We start from the raw sequence: 18,205 nt of genomic DNA on the forward strand, positions 1-18,205 counted from the left end.
AAAAAAACTAAAAAACATTATTATTACTTTATTTTCACATCCCCCTTAATACCAAGTGTATTATTTTCTTTTCAATCTTAAGTGAAAACATGTAGGTGGAATGATCCAGAAAAACCTGAAAACAAAGTACCATCATTACATTCTTATCACAGATACTCTGTAACACTCTAGACAAATTTTACATTTGGTATTCGTCACCTATCCATTCTTTCCTTTTCCTGTTCAGTTACATCACCTTAGTCCTGTCCTTCATTGTTTCATAACCAAAGTACTAAAAAGCCATCATAATTTACCTTCCTTGCCTTCCGTCTTTCTCCACTTCAATCCAGCCTCTATACCATGAAAGGCGCATCACCCTTCAACATTGCTTCTGTCATGTCACTTATTTCTCAGACATAATCGCTACTTCCAGAATTCATAGGTCATCATATTTAAGGTTTTAAAAGAGCATGTTCAATGCTATTATTTTATGTATGTTTATATTTATATATTTATACATACTATCTTTATATGTCTTCTGATCTCTGGCAGGTCACTTTTTTTTTTAATTAATTTTTATTGGAGTATAGTTGCTTTTATCACTTTTTAAAATCAACCTAACTCCTGCCTCCTTAATAATTTATTTGTCCTAACCTTCATGGTGTTTTATTATATAATTACACCTACTATTTACTCAGCTATGTTAAACGTGCCCGCCCCCACCCCCCACCCCCGACCCGGAGATAGACATTCTACTCCTGAGGGGTAAGTTTTTTGTTATCCCTTTGGAGCATTGCTTCTGACATCTGTGTACATACATGTGTAGCTGTTTCCTTGGAATGCCTTCTTCATTCCCCTCTGATTCTCATCCTTTCATGGTCTTCTTAAGTTCTGCTTTGTAAAGTCTTTTCTGGCCAATCTAAAGTTTATTTTCTGTCCTTCATTGAGTCTCTGTTGTCTGTAACCCATACTTTACTATGTTATTGTTTATGTCTCATATCTTATTAACTGTTAAAAAAAATTCCTGAAATCCTCTTGTTGTAGCTACTATCAATTCCTCTTGTTTGATTCTCACTGCAAATGGAGAACATGTGATCATCCCGTCAGGGTATAAGCAGTATTTTGTGTTTTAAATTACTGTTTATTTTTGCCTTCACCAGTTGAAAACTCAGCTTAGGGAGAGCTACATTTGTTTTCACTTCTAGAGAAAAATACAGTTACCTTTAAACCATTTGATGAAGCAATAGGATTTAGCCTTCCAATAGGACACATAGATGAGTGAACAAAGTAAGAAACCGGTAGGTTAAATTGTTGTAATAACAAACATTCCCTGAGCATATGACCTTATTCTACTTGATAAATAAGGCAGCTGTAAGAAATTAAGGATAAAATTGAGGCTTATGTTGGGCCCCGCGTGTTTTCTCTCCACAGGTCAAGCGGGTCCAATAGGTCCAGTAGGCTCTGCTCTAGCACGTGGAAATTCAGGGATAGCTTATCCAATGGTAGGGAGAGAAAACTCTCCAGCTGTGGAAGTGAAAGAGACAGTCCGGAAGTATTTCCCTGAGACCTGGATCTGGGACTTGGTGGCACTCGAGTAAGTTGTGTGTTGCCCAGAATTGAGTTCATAAAAGGATCTGAATCCTCCTCTGTGATGCTGGTGTGATCACTGATTCCTGATCCTTTCCGTTCCGCTCCACTCTTTTCTGGTAGTTGTTTAGATTCATAGTTCATTTATCTCATAGCTAAACAATGCAGTTTTCTTTTTCTAATTTGGTCCTGAGATACTTAAAATAACAGAAAGTAGGAAGCTACCCTCGACCCTAAAAAGAAAAAAAAAAAACAAAAACTTTCAGAGACCTCATTACGAGCGCCAAACCTTATATCAAGTTTAACATGTATCACACTAAGTTTTCATGCTCTAGGATCAGCTGTGGTCCTTGCTAAAGAGGGGACTCACTGACTCTCCTCCTCTTTTTCCCCTCCCTAGTGTATCGGGTGGAAGTGAGTTGGCCGTGAAGGTCCCTGACACCATCACGGAGTGGAAGGCTGGCGCACTCTGCTTGTCTGGAACTGCAGGGCTTGGCCTCTCCCCCACCATCTCTCTTACAGCCTTCCAGCCCTTCTTCCTGGAACTCACTCTTCCCTACTCTGTGGTTCGAGGAGAAGCCTTCACACTCAAAGCCACTGCATTCAGCTATGTGTCCCGTTGCATTTGGGTAAGGGCACTTCTCGGCGTAAGCAAAAGTAGAAGGAAGGAACAAAATCACCATTCATTACCTAGATTTCCCAGGTAATCTCCTAGTAAGTCATAATTGAACATGATGTAGCCTAATTTTAGAATGGAATAAGTACTAAGAACAAAGCTCCCCAACAGGTCTGAGGTGGTAAGGTTATATTTATTCAGGACTCTGCATTATTTGTGTACTCCTAAATTCAGATATTACTTCCCCCTGATTATTTTTTCACTCTAACTAAAGAAAATATCTCTTCCTTGTGTTGGCACAAGCCTAAATCCTGAGTATTTATCCTGATTCCTGTCAGTTTTTCAAAGTCCTTATGGCAAACATCTAAACTAAAAAATATTTGACAGGATTTACCTTGTTTGAACAGCTTCTCAAAGCCTCTCAATTAGTATGCATTGTCCCTTTAAGCTTCTTCCCCCTGTTACTGACCTTTTGCCTGTGTTCTTTCTCAAATTTGTGGGTGGGAATGGGGGACAGGTCAGCGTGCAGTTGGAGGTCTCTCCAGCCTTCTTGGCCATCCCAGTAGAGAAGAATGAAGAATCTCACTGTGTCTGTGGAAATAAGCAGAAAACTGTGTCCTGGGCTGTTACCCCAAAGTCACTGGGTGAGTGGTGAAGTTGTTCACAAATCCTACTTCTTATGTTGTAATGATTTGCTTTCCATTCCCACTCAGATACATGTTTTTTTATCCTCCTTTGACAATGATCGATTGAAAGAAAACCATTATAAATATTGGAGAGGCTTAAAAAGAAACCATTCAATATAGAATCACTGTTTAACTCCTTAAGAATCTTATTCCCCAGGAAAGGTGGATTTCACAGCTACTGCAGAAGCCCTGCAGTCTCAGGAACTGTGTGACAATGAGGTGCCCCACGTCCCAGCACTTGGACAGAAGGACACCGTAGTCAAGCCCTTATTAGTTGAGGTATGCGGGTCTACTTTCTCTGAGTCTCAGAGGCCTTATTACGTAAATCACATTATCTAATAGGTATGCGACAGTGACATTTCATTCCCAAGAATATGAATATGTCCACAACTCAAGTTTTCACTAACAGTTTCTCTCCTAAAGTGATTGCTTTTTCTCTATCACTATCTACACTCACTATCACTTTTCTTTTTGATTTTTTTTCTTTCAATACAAAGCCTGAAGGAATAGAAAAGGAGGAAACTTTCAACACACTTCTTTGTGCTTCAGGTAAGTGTCAAAAAATAGATAAAATTCTTTTGTTAAGCCACTTGCCAAAGTATATAGTTGTGAAATGTTCTTTGGGGCATGTTTCCTCTGGGGGGAATAAAAGGAAACAAGTATACTATCCCATGTGCAAATCAAAGGACATTTGAATGGAGAACAATCTTTTCCTGATGAAGACATAGAGAAGTTAAGAGACTCACCTGAAAGCTCTTGGCTAATAATGAAGACTAAAGCTGATGACTATAGGACAGAATTCTTTCCAATACACCTGTGCTTCCCAAACTTCTTCCAACACAATTTTCAAACTATTGAAATATCTTTGTGGCACTAGTACTATTGGTTATTCTGTTAATAGTTGAAGTGTACTCATGTTTTTATTTAAACAAGTTATTTTAGGAAGAACTTTAGGTCATTAACATATATAGAAAACCAATCTTTTTCTATTACACTTAAAACTACCATTTAAATATTCACACAGTCATTAAAAAATTACTATTAAAATATTCAACTCTGCACTATCTAAAATCATCTAGAGAACAGCGCTTAGTCTACAGATCTCTTCTCTTCTCTATATAAGTATCCTCTGATAATCTCATCTAGTCACAGAACTTCAGTAACAGCTTTGTACCAGAGACCACAAAATGTACATCTTTGATCCACACCTCTTTCCTGAACTCAGACTCATGTATTCAACTGCTCACTTATCATCTGCATTTCTAAGCCTGGAGGTCTAAGAGGTATCTCAAAACTAGCATGTTCAAAACTGAACCCCTGCTTAGTCCCCACAAGCCTGCTCCTCCTACAATTTTCTCCATCTCAGATGATGGAAATTCCATTCCTCTACTTGCTGGAGATAAAAAATTTTGGAGTCGTCCATTATTATGTCCTTTCTCTTCTACTCCACACCCAATCCATTCCCAAATCTAGCTGGTTGAACCTTTAAATATATCTGAAATCTATCCACTTCTCATCATGTCCACTCTTACTCTAGACCATCCTCTCTTGGACCAACTCAGTCACCTCCTAACTGGACTCCTGGTCATCTCCCCCTGTTCCTATACAACAAGAGGGATCATTTAAAGCATATTTCAGATCATGCCCCTCCTCTGTTCAAAATCTTCCACGAGTCTCCCTTATCCCTCAAAGTTAAAGACTACGTCTCCAGCATCACCTACAAAGCCTTTCTATCCTCATGACTTCATATCCTGTTACCCTCTCCCCTAGTCACCCTGCTCCTCCTAATCTAATCCTAATCACACTGTTCTCCTAATCTGATTTTAGAACACACCCAGCATGCTCTAATCTCTGGAGTCTTTTCACATTTTGTTCCTTCTTCCTGCAAGTCTCTTCCCCTAGGTATCTATAAATTTTACTCCCTGACTTACTTAGTCTCAGTCACCTATGATTTTTTAATCAATGAGCTTTATCATTGGGAACCTTCTCCCCACACCCTGCACTTCCTGATTTGCCTTGCCTCACTAGCTCACTCATATAAGCACTTACTCTGCTTTATTTTTTTCTATAGAACTTACCAGTATCTGTCACACTAAATATTTATTTGTTATTTTATTACTCCCATCAAAATGAAAACTCTAGGATGTCGGGAAACTTCTTTTGAAAATTGCTATATCATTGCACTTAAAACAGAATCTGGTACATAGCACGCACTTAATACATATTTATGGAGTGAATATGATTTTTTTACAACCACCAGCTATGGTAGAAATGAACATAAACAATGAAGAGAAAGAAATAAATATAACATAAGGTATACGCTTATAAGGAAATCTATAGAAGTTTAACACAAATATATATGATTAATATGAACTTCACTGTGAGATGAATTGTGGCTTTAGGAGAAACTTGGATTGCATCAAAGAGATTATATAATGACCAAGAGAAGTGAGATGTTGGATCTTGATCATATAGATGAAAAAATTCAAACAAAACTAGAACGTTTCTCTCATTTTTCCCTCCCTTATATATATTTGTCTTGTTTCATTAGAAACTGGAGAACCTGAAAAGTTGTCACTAAAACTTCCTTCAAATGTGGTTGAAGGCTCTGCCAGGGCAACACATTCAGTTTTGGGTGAGTCTCCCAGCCCGAAAGAAGCAGTTGTCCATCCCCATAATTCTAGTGCATGGGGCCTCACCATCCCTTACTAATGAAGTCCCTGAGTCTAGGCGTTGGATTGAGAGAAAGGGCACCAAGCTAAGGACTGCACTGTTGAATAGATGTTGTGCTACATCTTATACCTTGATACACTCTAAAAAGTAAAAAGGGTCATCTCTTTGTGCCCTCATCTTCAAGAGACTGGCTAGGTAGTGATGCTTCCTAATAGATTTTAAAATAATTGTTTTTTACCAGATCTGTGGCTCATCACAAAGATGTATCCTACCATTCAGATTTTTTCCTATTTTTTCCATCCTTGAACTATCTACTTTATTGTTCCCGCATTTCTCTTTCCTTTCTAGTTCTTGTTTTCCTTCACCTCTTATGCTTTCTTTTCCTCCCCTTTACATATGATTTGACTTCTCACTTAGTTAGTAATCTGTCTTCTTGTCCCAACGTAAATCAGCTCTGAGTTCCTCTGATTTTTTTTTTTCATATATCTTTCATTCCCCAGGTGATATACTAGGCTCTGCAATGCAAAATCTTCAGAATCTTCTCCAGATGCCCTATGGTTGTGGAGAGCAGAATATGGTCCTTTTTGCCCCTAACATCTATGTTCTGAAGTATCTGAATGAGACAGGACTGCTGACAGAGAAGATCAAGTCCAAAGCCATCAGCCACCTCACCAGTGGTGAGAGAATACCCCAAAAGGAAAAACATTAACTGATTCCCTAAATATCTCCTCCAGTGAACTCAAGTCAACATCCCTTTGATTAAGATTTAATAATTATTGTTGCTGTGATATCCAACAAGTTGTCCCACTATACAACCAGGAAATTCGATGGTATTATCAAGTCTTGGAGACTTCGTAGTAACATAGTAGTTTCCCTGTGACACCTCAACAAGTTTTGAGGAAAACCCTGATTCATTCTCCAATGTCTCTGCTATTTCATAAATCTATGCAAACTTCCTCTTCAGGTTACCAAAGACAGTTGAATTATAAGCACAGCGATGGTTCTTACAGCACCTTTGGGGATCGTCATAGTAGAAGTCAGGGAAACACTTGGTAAGATAATTATTTCCATATGCTCTCTGTAGATCCACAATATTTCAGAATTCTGGAAATAGCTATTCTCTGATACCTGGAGTTCATGCATAGAAATTTGTTATCCTTTTTTTTCTTTTTTTAATTGGAATATAATTGCTTTACAATGGTGTGTTAGTTTCTGCTTTATAACAAAGTGAATCAACTATACATATACATATATCCCCATATCTCCTCCCTCTTGAGTCTCCTTTCCACCCTCCCTATCCCACCCCTCTAGGTGGTCACAAAGCACCGAGCTGATCTCCCTGTGCTATGCGGCACTAGCATAGATAGCTTCCCACTAGCTATCTATTTTACATTTGGTAGTGTATATATGTCCATACCGCTCTCACTTCATCCCAGCTTACCCTTCCCACTCCCCGTGTCCCCAGGTCCATTCTCTACATCTGCGTCTTTATTCCTGTCCTGCCCCTAGGTTCTTCAGAGCCATTTTTTTTTTTTTTTTTTAGATTCCATATATATGTTAGCATACGGTATTTGCTTTTCTCTTTCTGACATACTTCACTCTTTATGACAGACTCTAGGTCCATCCATCTCACTACAAATAACTCAATTTCGTTTCCTTTTATGGCTGAGTAATATTCCATTGTATATATGTGCCACATCTTTATGCATTTATCTGTCGACGGACACTTAGGTTGTTTCTATGTCCTGGCTATTGTAAATAGAGCTGCAATGAACAATGTGGTACATGATTCTCTTTGAATTATGGTTTTCTCAGGGTATATGCCCAGTAGTGGGATAGCTGCATTGTATGGTAGTTCTATTTTTAGCTTTTTAAGGAACCTCCATACTGTTCTCCATAGTGGCTGTATCAATTTACATTCCCACCAACAGTGCAAGAGGGTTCCCTTTTCTCTACACCCTCTCCAGCATTTATTGTTTGTAGATTTTTTGATGATGGCCATTCTGACCGGTGTGAGGTGATACCTCATTGTAGTTTTGATTTGCATTTCTCTAATGATTAGTGATGTTGAGCATTCTTTCATGTGTTTGTTGTCAATCAGTATATCTTCTTTGGAGAAATGTCTATTTAGGTCTTCTGCCCATTTTGTTATCCTTTAAAAACTCCTATGTGTGTCATCACTAGTGGAGGATCTCACCATTTCATCTATGAAAGCTCACTGTTCTGACAGTATAGTAAATAGCAGTAAAGTAAGGATCCCCAAAACGGAAATAGAAGGCAGAAAGTGTCATAATGTGAAATGATAGAGGAAGAAGCTTCTACATTAAGGGAGGAGAGGAGGGGAAGGACAGAAAGAGACTGTGATGTAGTAAAATCATTCAGAAAATGGCAATTTTGGTGGTGGGAAGGCACCACATTTTACACATTTCACATTTTATGAGAAAAAAAAGTGAAAAGTATCGACTCTGGGGAAACCCATCAAGTTGTTGAGAGATTTTAAAACAGATTCAGAAGTTTGCTGGACAAATAAGAGTATATTCAGTATTCAAGTATCATTTCGCCACCAATTTTCTCCACGGAACTGTGAAGCTACCTGGAGGCAATTGCACACAGTGAGCTTTAAAAGTGAGATGGTCCTCAGGTCTCCATCTCTTCCTTGCTGGACAGGCTCACTGCATTCGTATTCAAGTCCTTCGCTCAAGCCCAGTCGTACATCTTTGTGGAGGACTCGCACGTCATGAACTCCCTCACCTGGCTCTCACAGAAGCAAAAGGAAGATGGCTGTTTCCAGCGCTCTGGATCATTGTTAAACAACGCCATTAAGGTGACGCCTTTACATTTGTTCTGGGCCCTGAGGACAGTGACATGTAGGCGCTACGATGCTCCTGTTGATTCCTCAAGTCCTGGTGACATAGCTCTGAGAAGGACAGCAGACTCTAAAGCTTCTGAAACCTAGCAATAAATTTGTTGTTTTGTATTGAAAGAAAATAGCATGCCCCAAAAGCTCCAATACATTGCTAAAAGTGAGGGAAAGTGATTTGGGACAGATTTAAGAATTTTAGGGTGAAGGAGGAAGAGGAAAAATCAATAATACTGCCCAAGGAAAGATGCTTTCTGGTGAAGATGGCCAAGGGGAAAATTAGAGTTAGCTGATTCTGGCTGATGAATACTGGAGTGTTTGAGTGTCTCTGCCTCTGATCCTTACAGGGTGGGGTAGACGATGAGGTGACGCTTTCTGCCTACATCACCATTGCTCTGCTGGAGATGCCACTGCCTGTCACTGTATGTACTACCACACTCCCTGGACCTCCCTCACAAATGTAAGGAATAAAACTTGTGGAACTAGGAATCTCTGAGGAAAATGAGTTGTGATTTTCATGTTATTTAATATTAGTATACTTCACTAGAGCATAATGGATGACAGATCCTTTGGGAAGCTGCAAAGAAAATTACCCTCTGGTCAGACTGTGATGTTGCACAGGCACATCGGGGCATTTAATCTAGGGTTAGCCTGGAGACAGTTCGTTAGCCTGGTTCTATCTTAAGGTCCATCTTCTTTATAGCACCCAGTTGTCCGCAATGCTCTATTCTGCCTGGAAAGGGCCTGGGAATCTACTTCAGAGACCCAAGGAAGTCTTGTCTATACCAAGGCATTATTGGCCTATGCCTTTGCTCTAGCAGGAAACCAGGCCAAACGAAGTGAGCTGCTTGAATCACTAGACAAAGAGGCTGTAAAAGAAGGTAAGAGCTGCTACCGCAAAAGTGACTTCCAAAAATCACCAGTGATCAAAGGGAGATGACCTATTAAATTCACACATACCATGCTTATATTATATTCTATCCATTATATTATTATAAGAAGAAGATGATGATTTATTATTGACCTAACACTTAAGTTCTCTAGGTGACATGGGTCATTTTATCCATTCACACATTATAGACTTTAAACAGCCCAGCTTCTAATATCACACAAGTATGTAACAGACACAAAGACACAATGTGATTTGCTAGAACCTCAATTTACTTTCATGGCAAAGATTTGCTTGATTGGTGATTACTTAATACTTTCACTTCCTGTATGTCCATTCACTAGGTGAGCTCTAATTATAATGATCAGTCATGAATTAGGTTTTGAAAATGTTCTCTAAGCTTAAGATTGTATCCTTTTTTATCTCAAAGAGGACTCCATCCACTGGCAACGTCCTGGGAGACCTCAAGAAGTTAATGCACTCTATTATCAACCCCGGGCTCCTTCTGTTGAAGTGGAGATGACAGCTTACACTCTCCTTGCCTATCTTACTGCCCAGCCTGCCCCATCTTCAGAAGACCTGTCTGTGGCTACACGGATTGTGAAATGGATCACCAAGCAACAAAACCCCAGTGGGGGCTTCTCCTCCACTCAGGTCTGTGAAGAGACTCTAGGAAGAAAAATAAATATACTAATACCCATGTAGACACAGCCACATTCTAGGAGTTGAATAGCTGAATAATGTTTCTAATTTATACTTTGTCTATTCCTCCACCACCAGAAAGGTCCCGGCCTCGTTATTTTCTATGTGGGTTATTTCTCTGTCCTCTGCACAATCTCCCATATTTTCTCTCCTTAGTGGGTCCTCATCCATAAAGTCGACCAACCCTCCTACAGCCATGTTTTCATAACGTTACTTCCCCTGGGGACTTCCCTGGCGGTCCAGTGCTTAAGACTCCGCGCTTCCACTGCAGGGGGCGCAGCTTCGATCCCTGGTCAGGGAACTAAGATCCCTCACGCTGCGTGGCATGGCCAAAAGGCTGATCCCTTCGCTTTTTCTGGAATTGGCTCACTCTTTTCCATGTCTTTACTACAACAACATTTCCCTCCCTGGTACTGCCTGATGCCTCTCTTCTGTCTTTATAAACCTTTCTCATTATTCAGAGATAATCTTATTTCTCACCTTCTTCACAGCCTTTTCTTATTATGCTAGATCCAATTTCTTCTCCATTCTCTGAATTTTTCCAACAAATGTTGTTATATAAATTTATAATTATTGAAATATCCTCTACTTTATGTCAAATATTTGAGCCTCATTCCCATATGTACATTGTAAACTACTTGAACAAGGAAACTTCATTTCCCCCAAAGTACCTAGAATAGTTCATGATTAATAACCAGGTCTGAATTGACTTGAAATCCAGTTAATGAACTGTGTTTATGACTAAATAACTCTGAGAACAGTGTTGATACGGTTTACATCTGGTATGATTTTGTTACCTTCCTCTCCTGTGCTTTCTGAACCCATCTTTTTTCAGGATACAGTGGTAGCTCTCCAAGCGCTCTCCAAGTATGGAGCAGCAACTTTCACTAAAAGGGAGAAAGCAGCTACAGTCACCATCAAGTCTTCAGAGACCTTCTCCGAAGAATTCCAAGTAGATGAAGGCAATCGCCTATTGCTGCAGGAGGTCACTTTGCCAGAGGTTCCAGGGGAGTACAGCATGGCAGTGTCAGGGTCGGGATGTGTGTACCTCCAGGTGAGACTGCCAGGGTTCAGGGGATGCCACAAATGGGAGAACAAGTCTCAAGAATTCGATTTGAACTTCAAAATAGAAAAAGAAACGTGTCCTAAGGGGAGGTATAAATCACGTAGAAGAGATAGACTTCTCTATCTATCTCAAAGAGATTTGAGTGCAAAAATAAAGGATTTTTTTTCAATTTGTTTTAGACATCCCTGAGATATAATATCCTGCCCAAGAAAGAAGGAAAATCTCCCTTTACTCTGAAAGTTGATACTCTCCCCAAGAATTGTGATGGAGTCAATGCTCACAAGAAAGTCCAGATTCTCATCAACATTAGGTAAATCCTAAACCACTATGAGACATTTTGTAGAATATGGTGAAATAGATTTTCTTGTGCAGGGGATCTTCATTGTCCAAGGTCATACATAATAAACAAGAAATTCTTGCAATAGTTATTTAAAAGAAAATTTTCTTCACTCTTACTGAAAAGGCTTAGCATTGAGAATATGATGTTACCATACCTGCAGAGTATGCATTCATAATGAGTTTTCCAAACAACTATAGCAGAAGAAAATAGAGTAGATGGCAAAGCTGAGTGGTAGCCAGGGATAAGGAACAGTAGAAATAAAAGAGGAGAGACTTTTGTCCTGAATGAATTCCAAAGAATTTTGTTTGACTGCCTTGTCCCTATGCCTTGACTTCATAGTTATACTGGGGAACGACCCAGCTCCAACATGGTCATTGTTGATGTGAAGATGGTATCAGGCTTCATACCTGTGAAAGCATCAGTGAAAAAGGTAAACCCTAAGTTATTTACAGATAGCAAAGTCATGGCAAATGCTGTCAATTTTATTGTGTTGATTCAGTTCTCCAAGAGATTTATTCCCTCAAACTTGTTTCTCTAGTGTGTGTTTCCATCATTTTAAAAGTGGGCATCCTAGCTATGTGGTCTCAACTATAAGATATAAATCATAAACATGGTTAATAATGTTCCAGCAGGCCCTGAGACTTCTAGAAATGTGTAGTGCATTGAATTATCTTCCAACTATGTACAAAAAGAAAAAGGGAGACTGTATCGTATGTAAGCATATACATATATTCTTCTTTTTATATAGTTGGAAGATAATTCCCTCTCTAAATAGATGATAGATAGATAGATAGATAAGGAGGGTTTAATAAATATTACTTTTATTATTTGTATTATTATTACTATTATTCTTGAAGAAATCAAAATTAGTGTTTGGATGTCTCTGAGAAGCCATTTAGAACATAAATACCTGTAAACTGCCTCAGCCTGAAAGTTCCTCATCCCATATCTTTGGCCTTTCCTCTTGGTCAACAGCTCCAAGAAAGGCCTCAGATTCAAAGGACTGAAGTGAGCACCAACCATGTCCTGATTTACTTTGAAGAGGTAAGATTCTCTGCGATTCTGCTAGATCCGGGAGAACCACTACAGATTCTAACAAACCAACCCAGGTTCCAAAGAGTGTATTTCGCCTACACAACTTCTCATATTATAAAACTCCCCGGTATAGCATTTATGAATTGTGGGGAAAGAAAATAGCTACAGAGGGAAATGAAGCTGGGCCAGGTCAACAAAGCTCAATTTACTACATTTGACTGTCCATAGAATCGTCTTTTTGCCCTTCTTTTTATCTGTCATTGAGTGTATTATGCAAGTCTTAAAACCTCTCGTTCTTTTCATAGGTTTTGGTACGGAGGACAGCATAAGTACAGGGTTTGATACTATCTTAAGAAAAGAGTAACTGTTAATCTTTGATTCCAATTCAAGTTTTCCTGTCTCTCCAGCTAACCCATCAAAGCTTGAGTTTCTCCTTCTCAGTGGAACAAGACATCCCAATAAAGAATTTAAAACCAGCTACCGTAAAGGCCTATGATTATTATGAGACAGGTGAGTGGGATTCAGACATGCTGAGCCTTGAAAGGAAAAAGATGACTAACTAGGGCAGGGTCACCTGAACTGAAAGAAAACTCTACAATCTTTCACTGGAAGAAAGAGTTGAGTTTATGATCACAGGATAATCATATTCCTGTATATTAATCTGTCTTATGCCCCCAAACAAGTATTAGAATCATTCTTATAAATTGATCATAAAGCAATAAGGGGATCTATTTTTTCTAAATTCCCCATGACGTTGTTTTTTCTGGACTGAATTATTCCAGAAAGAAAAGAAGGGTAGCAATAACTAAGAATGTGCTATATGAGACCCAAAATTTGATCTATTTTTGACTTGGGCCTCAGTTAGTTTCACAAATTTTGGGAAACTTTGTATAATATGTCAGGAAATTCTTCCATTTGCTCATGACTTTGAACTAGAAACTTACCAGCATCTTAGCATGCTGGTAGCGTTCAAACTTTACTCTTTCTTAGAAAAGAAAAGGTTCAGAGAGGAACGTACAACTCCAATAAGAAAAACATAGTTGTGAAAAAGGGCTATACAGTGTCCTATAGAAAGACAGTTATCCATTTGTGAAATCCGTCCCTCAACTTTATGTCCAAGCCCAATTTTCTCTTACTCCTCACTAACCAATCCCAAAAGGCTTAGTACAGAAGTAAATCCTTTTATTGGCTCTGTAACTGTGCTTTATACTTTCTTTTTTGTAGCTTACACACTTTATTTACAACTAACCATTCACGTGCTTATTACTGAATGTCTTCACTCTGTCTCGTCATTTTTGCCTTTCAGAGGAATTCACCATTGAAGAGTACAGTGTTCCCTGCAGTGCTGGTAAAGTATAAACAGTAAAATCTAATGCCAACAAAAAGAAAATAAATAAAATATGTGTTGTCTGTGTAAAGCTGCTTCTTGAGCATATCCTTACCATATTATAAAACTCCTTGGTAAATCATTTATGAATTGAACTATCTCAAATGTATTATAGAATTTCACAGTAGAAAAAAAATGCAAGTAAAATATAATTACTGGTGTCTGGGTTGACTTGTTTGAAGATGAATCCAGGAATTTGCCACATATAAAAAAGGGAAATCATCTAATATTTAGTTTATGTTTCTATACTCAATGGTGATATATTTATTACCCATGGCCTTTCTGGGATGTTTCTAAACTTATACTAGTTAAAGTCAGGAAACTGTTCACTATAAATTATCCATATGACACAGCACAAGAGATGTGATCTACAAGACCTTCCTTTAGGCTGACTGACAGTGTTCATCTTTGACAATACAACACTTGCTGTGAGACCTTCCACTTTCCACTTTAAAACATGAAAAAACTGAGAACAACCTTATCATTAAAAATAATTAAACTTATTAAGTTCAAATATTTATAATTAAAATATGAAAAATTATTCCTTTATTAGATCACAAAATTTCCCTAATACTGCTAACGTTTCTTCTACTGTTTAGAATCTGAACATGGAAATGCTTGAAGATGGAAACTTACAAACTTCATCAGATGAACTTCTCCAGAAACGAAGAACAAAGACTTATCAGGAGAGAAGATAGTGGGAGAAAGAAGGGACGGGAATTGGAAGTACATGAAATTTGTGTGTCGAATAAATTTGACATTTACAACTCTATCTTTTCTTTTGTTCTTTACCAATGTTATATTTCCCTTCTGAAATACATATCCATTCTCCACAGTGTTTTTTCTTGGTTGTAGGTCCTTCCCTTTCATCACTTTAAGTATATCATGCCACTCCCTTCTGGCTTGTAGAGTTTCTGCTGAGAAATCAGCTGTTAACCTTATGGGAGTTCACTTGTATGTTATTTGTCGTTTTTCCCTTGCTGCTTTCAATAATTTTTCTCTGTCTTTCATTTTTGTCAGTTTGATTACTGTGTGTCTTGGCATATTTCTCCTTGGTTCTATCCTGTATGGGACTCTCTGCGCTTCCTGGACTTGGGTGGCTATTTCCTTTCCCATGTTAGGGAAGTTTTCGACTATAATCTCTTCAGATATTTTCTTGGGTCCTTTATCTGTCTCTTCTCCTTCTGGGACCCCTATAATGCAAATGTTGTTGCGTTTAATGTTGTCCCAGAGGTCTCTTAAGCTGTCTTCAGTTCTTTTCATTCTTTTTTCTTTATTCTGTTCCGTGGCAGTGAATTCCACCATTCGGTCTTCCAGGTCACTTATCCGTTCTTCTGCCTCAGTTATTCTGCTATTGATTCCTTCTAGTGTAGTTTTCATTTCAGTTATTGTATTGTTCATCTCTGTTTGTTTGTTCCTTAATTCTTCTAGGTCTTTGTTAAACATTTCTTGCATCTTCTCGATCTTTGTCTCCATTCTTTCTCCGAGGTCCTGGATCATCTTCACTATCATTACTCTGAATTCTTTTTCTGGAAGGTTGCCTATCTCCACTTCATTTAGTTGTTTTTCTGGGGTTTTATCTTGTTCCTTCATCTGGTACATAGTCCTCTGCCTTTTCATCTTGTCTATCTTTCTGTGAATGTGGTTTTTGTTCCACAGGCTGCAGGACTGTAGTTCTTCTTGCTTCTGCTGTCTGCCCTCTGGTGGATGAGTCTATCTAAGAGGCTTGTGCAGGTTTCCTGATGGGAGGGACTGGTGGTGGGTAGAGCTGGCTGTTGTTCTGGTGGGCAGAGCTCAGTAAAACTTAAATCCGCTTGACTGCTGATGGGTGGGGCTGGGTTCCCTCCCTGTTGGTTGTTTGGCCTGAGGCAACCCAAAACACTGGAGCCTACCTGGGCTCTTTGGTGGGGCTAAAGGCGGACTCTGGGAGGGCTCACGCCAAGGAGTACTTCCCAGAACTTCTGCTGCCAGTGTCCTTGTCCCCACGGTGAGCCACAGCCACCGCCTGCTTCTGCAGGAGACCCTCCAACACTAGCAGGTAGGTCTGGTTCAGTCTCCCCTGGGGTCACTGCTCCTTCCCCTGGGTCCCGATGTGCACACTACTTTGTGTGTGCCCTCCAAGAGTGGAGTCTCTGTTTCCCCCAGTCCTGTTGAAGTCCTGCAATCAAATCCCACTAGCCTTCGAAGTCTGATTGTCTGGGAATTCCTCCTCCCATTGCCGGACCCCCAGGTTGGGAACCTGACATGGGGCTCAGAACCTTCACTCCAGTGGGTGGACTTCTGTGGTGTAAGTGTTCTCCAGTCTGTGAGTCACCCACCCAGCAGTTACGGGATTTGATTTTACTGTGATTGCGCTCCTCCTACTGTCTCATTGTGGCTTCTCCTTTGTCTTTGGATGTGGGGTATCTTTTTCGGTGAGTTCCAGTGTCTTCCTGTCAATGATTGTCCAGCAGCTAGTTGTGATTCTGGTATTCTCGCAAGAGGGAGTGAGAGAACGTCCTTCTACTCCGCCATCTTGGTTCCTAATTGCCCACAGTGTTTTTTAAAACACTGAAAAACCGTGCAAAGAGGTATAAGCAAAAAAACTATAGATAAATCAAAATGAAATTTCAAAAACTGTTCAAGTAACCCACAGGAAGGTGGGGAAAAGAAAACAATATTTCCAAATATTGGAAACAACCAAAACGTCCATCAGTAGGTGAAAGGTTAAACTACCTGTGGTACATTCATACTATGGAATACTACTCAGTAATAAAGAGGGACAAAGTACTGATACAGGCAACAACTTGGATGGATCTCCAAAACATTACACTGAGTGAAAAGAAAGACAATTTCAAAAGGTCATATTGTGTGATTCCTTTCATATAACATTCTTGAAATGGCAAAATCATAGAAATGGAAAATAAATTAGTGGTTTCCAGGGGTTATGGAGGCTAGAGCAAGTGGGGAGGGATGTGACTTACAAAGGGATAACATTAGAGAGATCTTTGTGGTGATGAAATCATGCAGGTGTAGAAGCAAAAGTCCTGGTTCAAATTTTTACATTTAATTACATCTTAAATTATTTTGTTGTCTGTTGTTTGGTGAGTATCTAAACTGACATTTTTTTCTCATGTATGTACCTTTCTAATAGTCCCATTATCATTTATGAACCAATTCAATATTACCCTGCTAATAAAACGTGACTCCTTTATCACAAAATAAATTAGCATATGTTTTAAGACTTGTTTCTAAGTGATTTATTCTATTTCATTGATTAGCTAGTCTATTCTTTCACATGTACTAAAATATTTGAATTACTGTGGCTTAATAAAATATTTTAATAATTACTCTGGCTGGTCCATTCTCATTTCTCTGTTTTCACCTTTTCTTTGCAATACTATGCTTATTATTTATTCCAGGTAAAATTTTGAAATCTTTTTATGATGTGAATTATACCCATAGTCACATGGAGCATTGTTTGGAAATTCATTGACTACTAATAAATTTATAATGATTATGAATGTCAACTTTTTTACAATATTTAGCCTTCCCTATTCAGACACATTTTATCTTCATTTATTCATTTCACATGAAGTGAATTCTAATTCTGACTTAATTTCTAAATTTGGACTGAACTACAGAATAAAAATTAGAGATTCATTTCATGGACATAAATAGTAAGAAAGATAAGTTGAATGAATAAAACAGTGTATACAAGGAGACAAAATATAAGGGCAAAAATAAAATTACAAGATAAGGAAAGACTAGAACAATATTTCTTATTTGTTGATAGAAACCACTGAAAGATTTTTTAAAAAAGAATTATTTCAGAGATGCATTATAGATAGTCCATCTTCTAAGCAATGGTGGGAAGAAGAAAGCAAATTTTTTTTGATCTTTCTAATTTCTAATACAGTCCATTTGTGCAGAGCGGGGCTGTTTTCATGCTTTTGATGGTTTAGCACACATATCTCTCTTCTACACTTAGACAATTGCATGCCTTAAAACATTATTTGGAGGGAGGAGCTTCAAGACGGCAGAAGAGTAAGATGCGGAGATCACCTTCCACCCCACAAATACATCAGAAATACATCTACATGTGGAACAACCCCTACAGAACACCTACTGAACGCTGGCAGAAGACCTCAGACCTCCCAAAAGGCAAGAAACTCCCCACATACCTGGGTAGGGCAAAAGAAATAAGAAAAAACAGAGACAAAAAATAGAGATGGGACCCGCCCCAGTGGGAGGGAGCTGTGAAGGAGGAAAGGTTTCCACACACTAGGAAGCCCCTTCGTGGGCAGAGAGAGACTGCGGGGTGGCAGAGGGCGGAAGCTTCGGAGCCACGGAGGAGAGCGCAGCCACAGGGGTGCAGAGGGCAAAGCAGAGAGACTCCCGCACAG

General features: G+C 39.0%; 1 protein-coding gene across 2 annotated transcripts in view; it reads left to right on the plus strand.

Annotated features, from left to right (window-relative positions):
- LOC309640825 (pregnancy zone protein-like) overlaps positions 1-14,592 on the plus strand; it is a 45,134-nt gene extending 30,542 nt beyond the window's left edge. For both annotated transcript variants that reach the window (XM_082420155.1, XM_082420156.1), the window contains 19 exons: positions 1,411-1,573; positions 1,967-2,195; positions 2,700-2,826; positions 3,026-3,147; positions 3,366-3,417; positions 5,420-5,503; positions 6,042-6,218; positions 6,506-6,593; positions 8,209-8,365; positions 8,749-8,823; positions 9,105-9,282; positions 9,721-9,944; positions 10,828-11,046; positions 11,238-11,368; positions 11,738-11,828; positions 12,374-12,442; positions 12,841-12,943; positions 13,740-13,781; positions 14,420-14,592. In XM_082420155.1, coding sequence (XP_082276281.1) covers positions 1,411-1,573; positions 1,967-2,195; positions 2,700-2,826; positions 3,026-3,147; positions 3,366-3,417; positions 5,420-5,503; positions 6,042-6,218; positions 6,506-6,593; positions 8,209-8,365; positions 8,749-8,823; positions 9,105-9,282; positions 9,721-9,944; positions 10,828-11,046; positions 11,238-11,368; positions 11,738-11,828; positions 12,374-12,442; positions 12,841-12,943; positions 13,740-13,781; positions 14,420-14,442 — 2,354 coding nt within the window. In that variant the 3' untranslated portion in view covers positions 14,443-14,592. The remainder of the gene's footprint in view (positions 1-1,410; positions 1,574-1,966; positions 2,196-2,699; positions 2,827-3,025; positions 3,148-3,365; positions 3,418-5,419; positions 5,504-6,041; positions 6,219-6,505; positions 6,594-8,208; positions 8,366-8,748; positions 8,824-9,104; positions 9,283-9,720; positions 9,945-10,827; positions 11,047-11,237; positions 11,369-11,737; positions 11,829-12,373; positions 12,443-12,840; positions 12,944-13,739; positions 13,782-14,419) is intronic.
- Positions 14,593-18,205: the final 3,613 nt, after the last annotated feature.

This window comes from Balaenoptera physalus, assembly GCF_965194825.1.
Source record: "Balaenoptera physalus genome assembly, chromosome: 13".
Classification (NCBI taxonomy): Eukaryota; Metazoa; Chordata; class Mammalia; order Artiodactyla; family Balaenopteridae; genus Balaenoptera; species Balaenoptera physalus.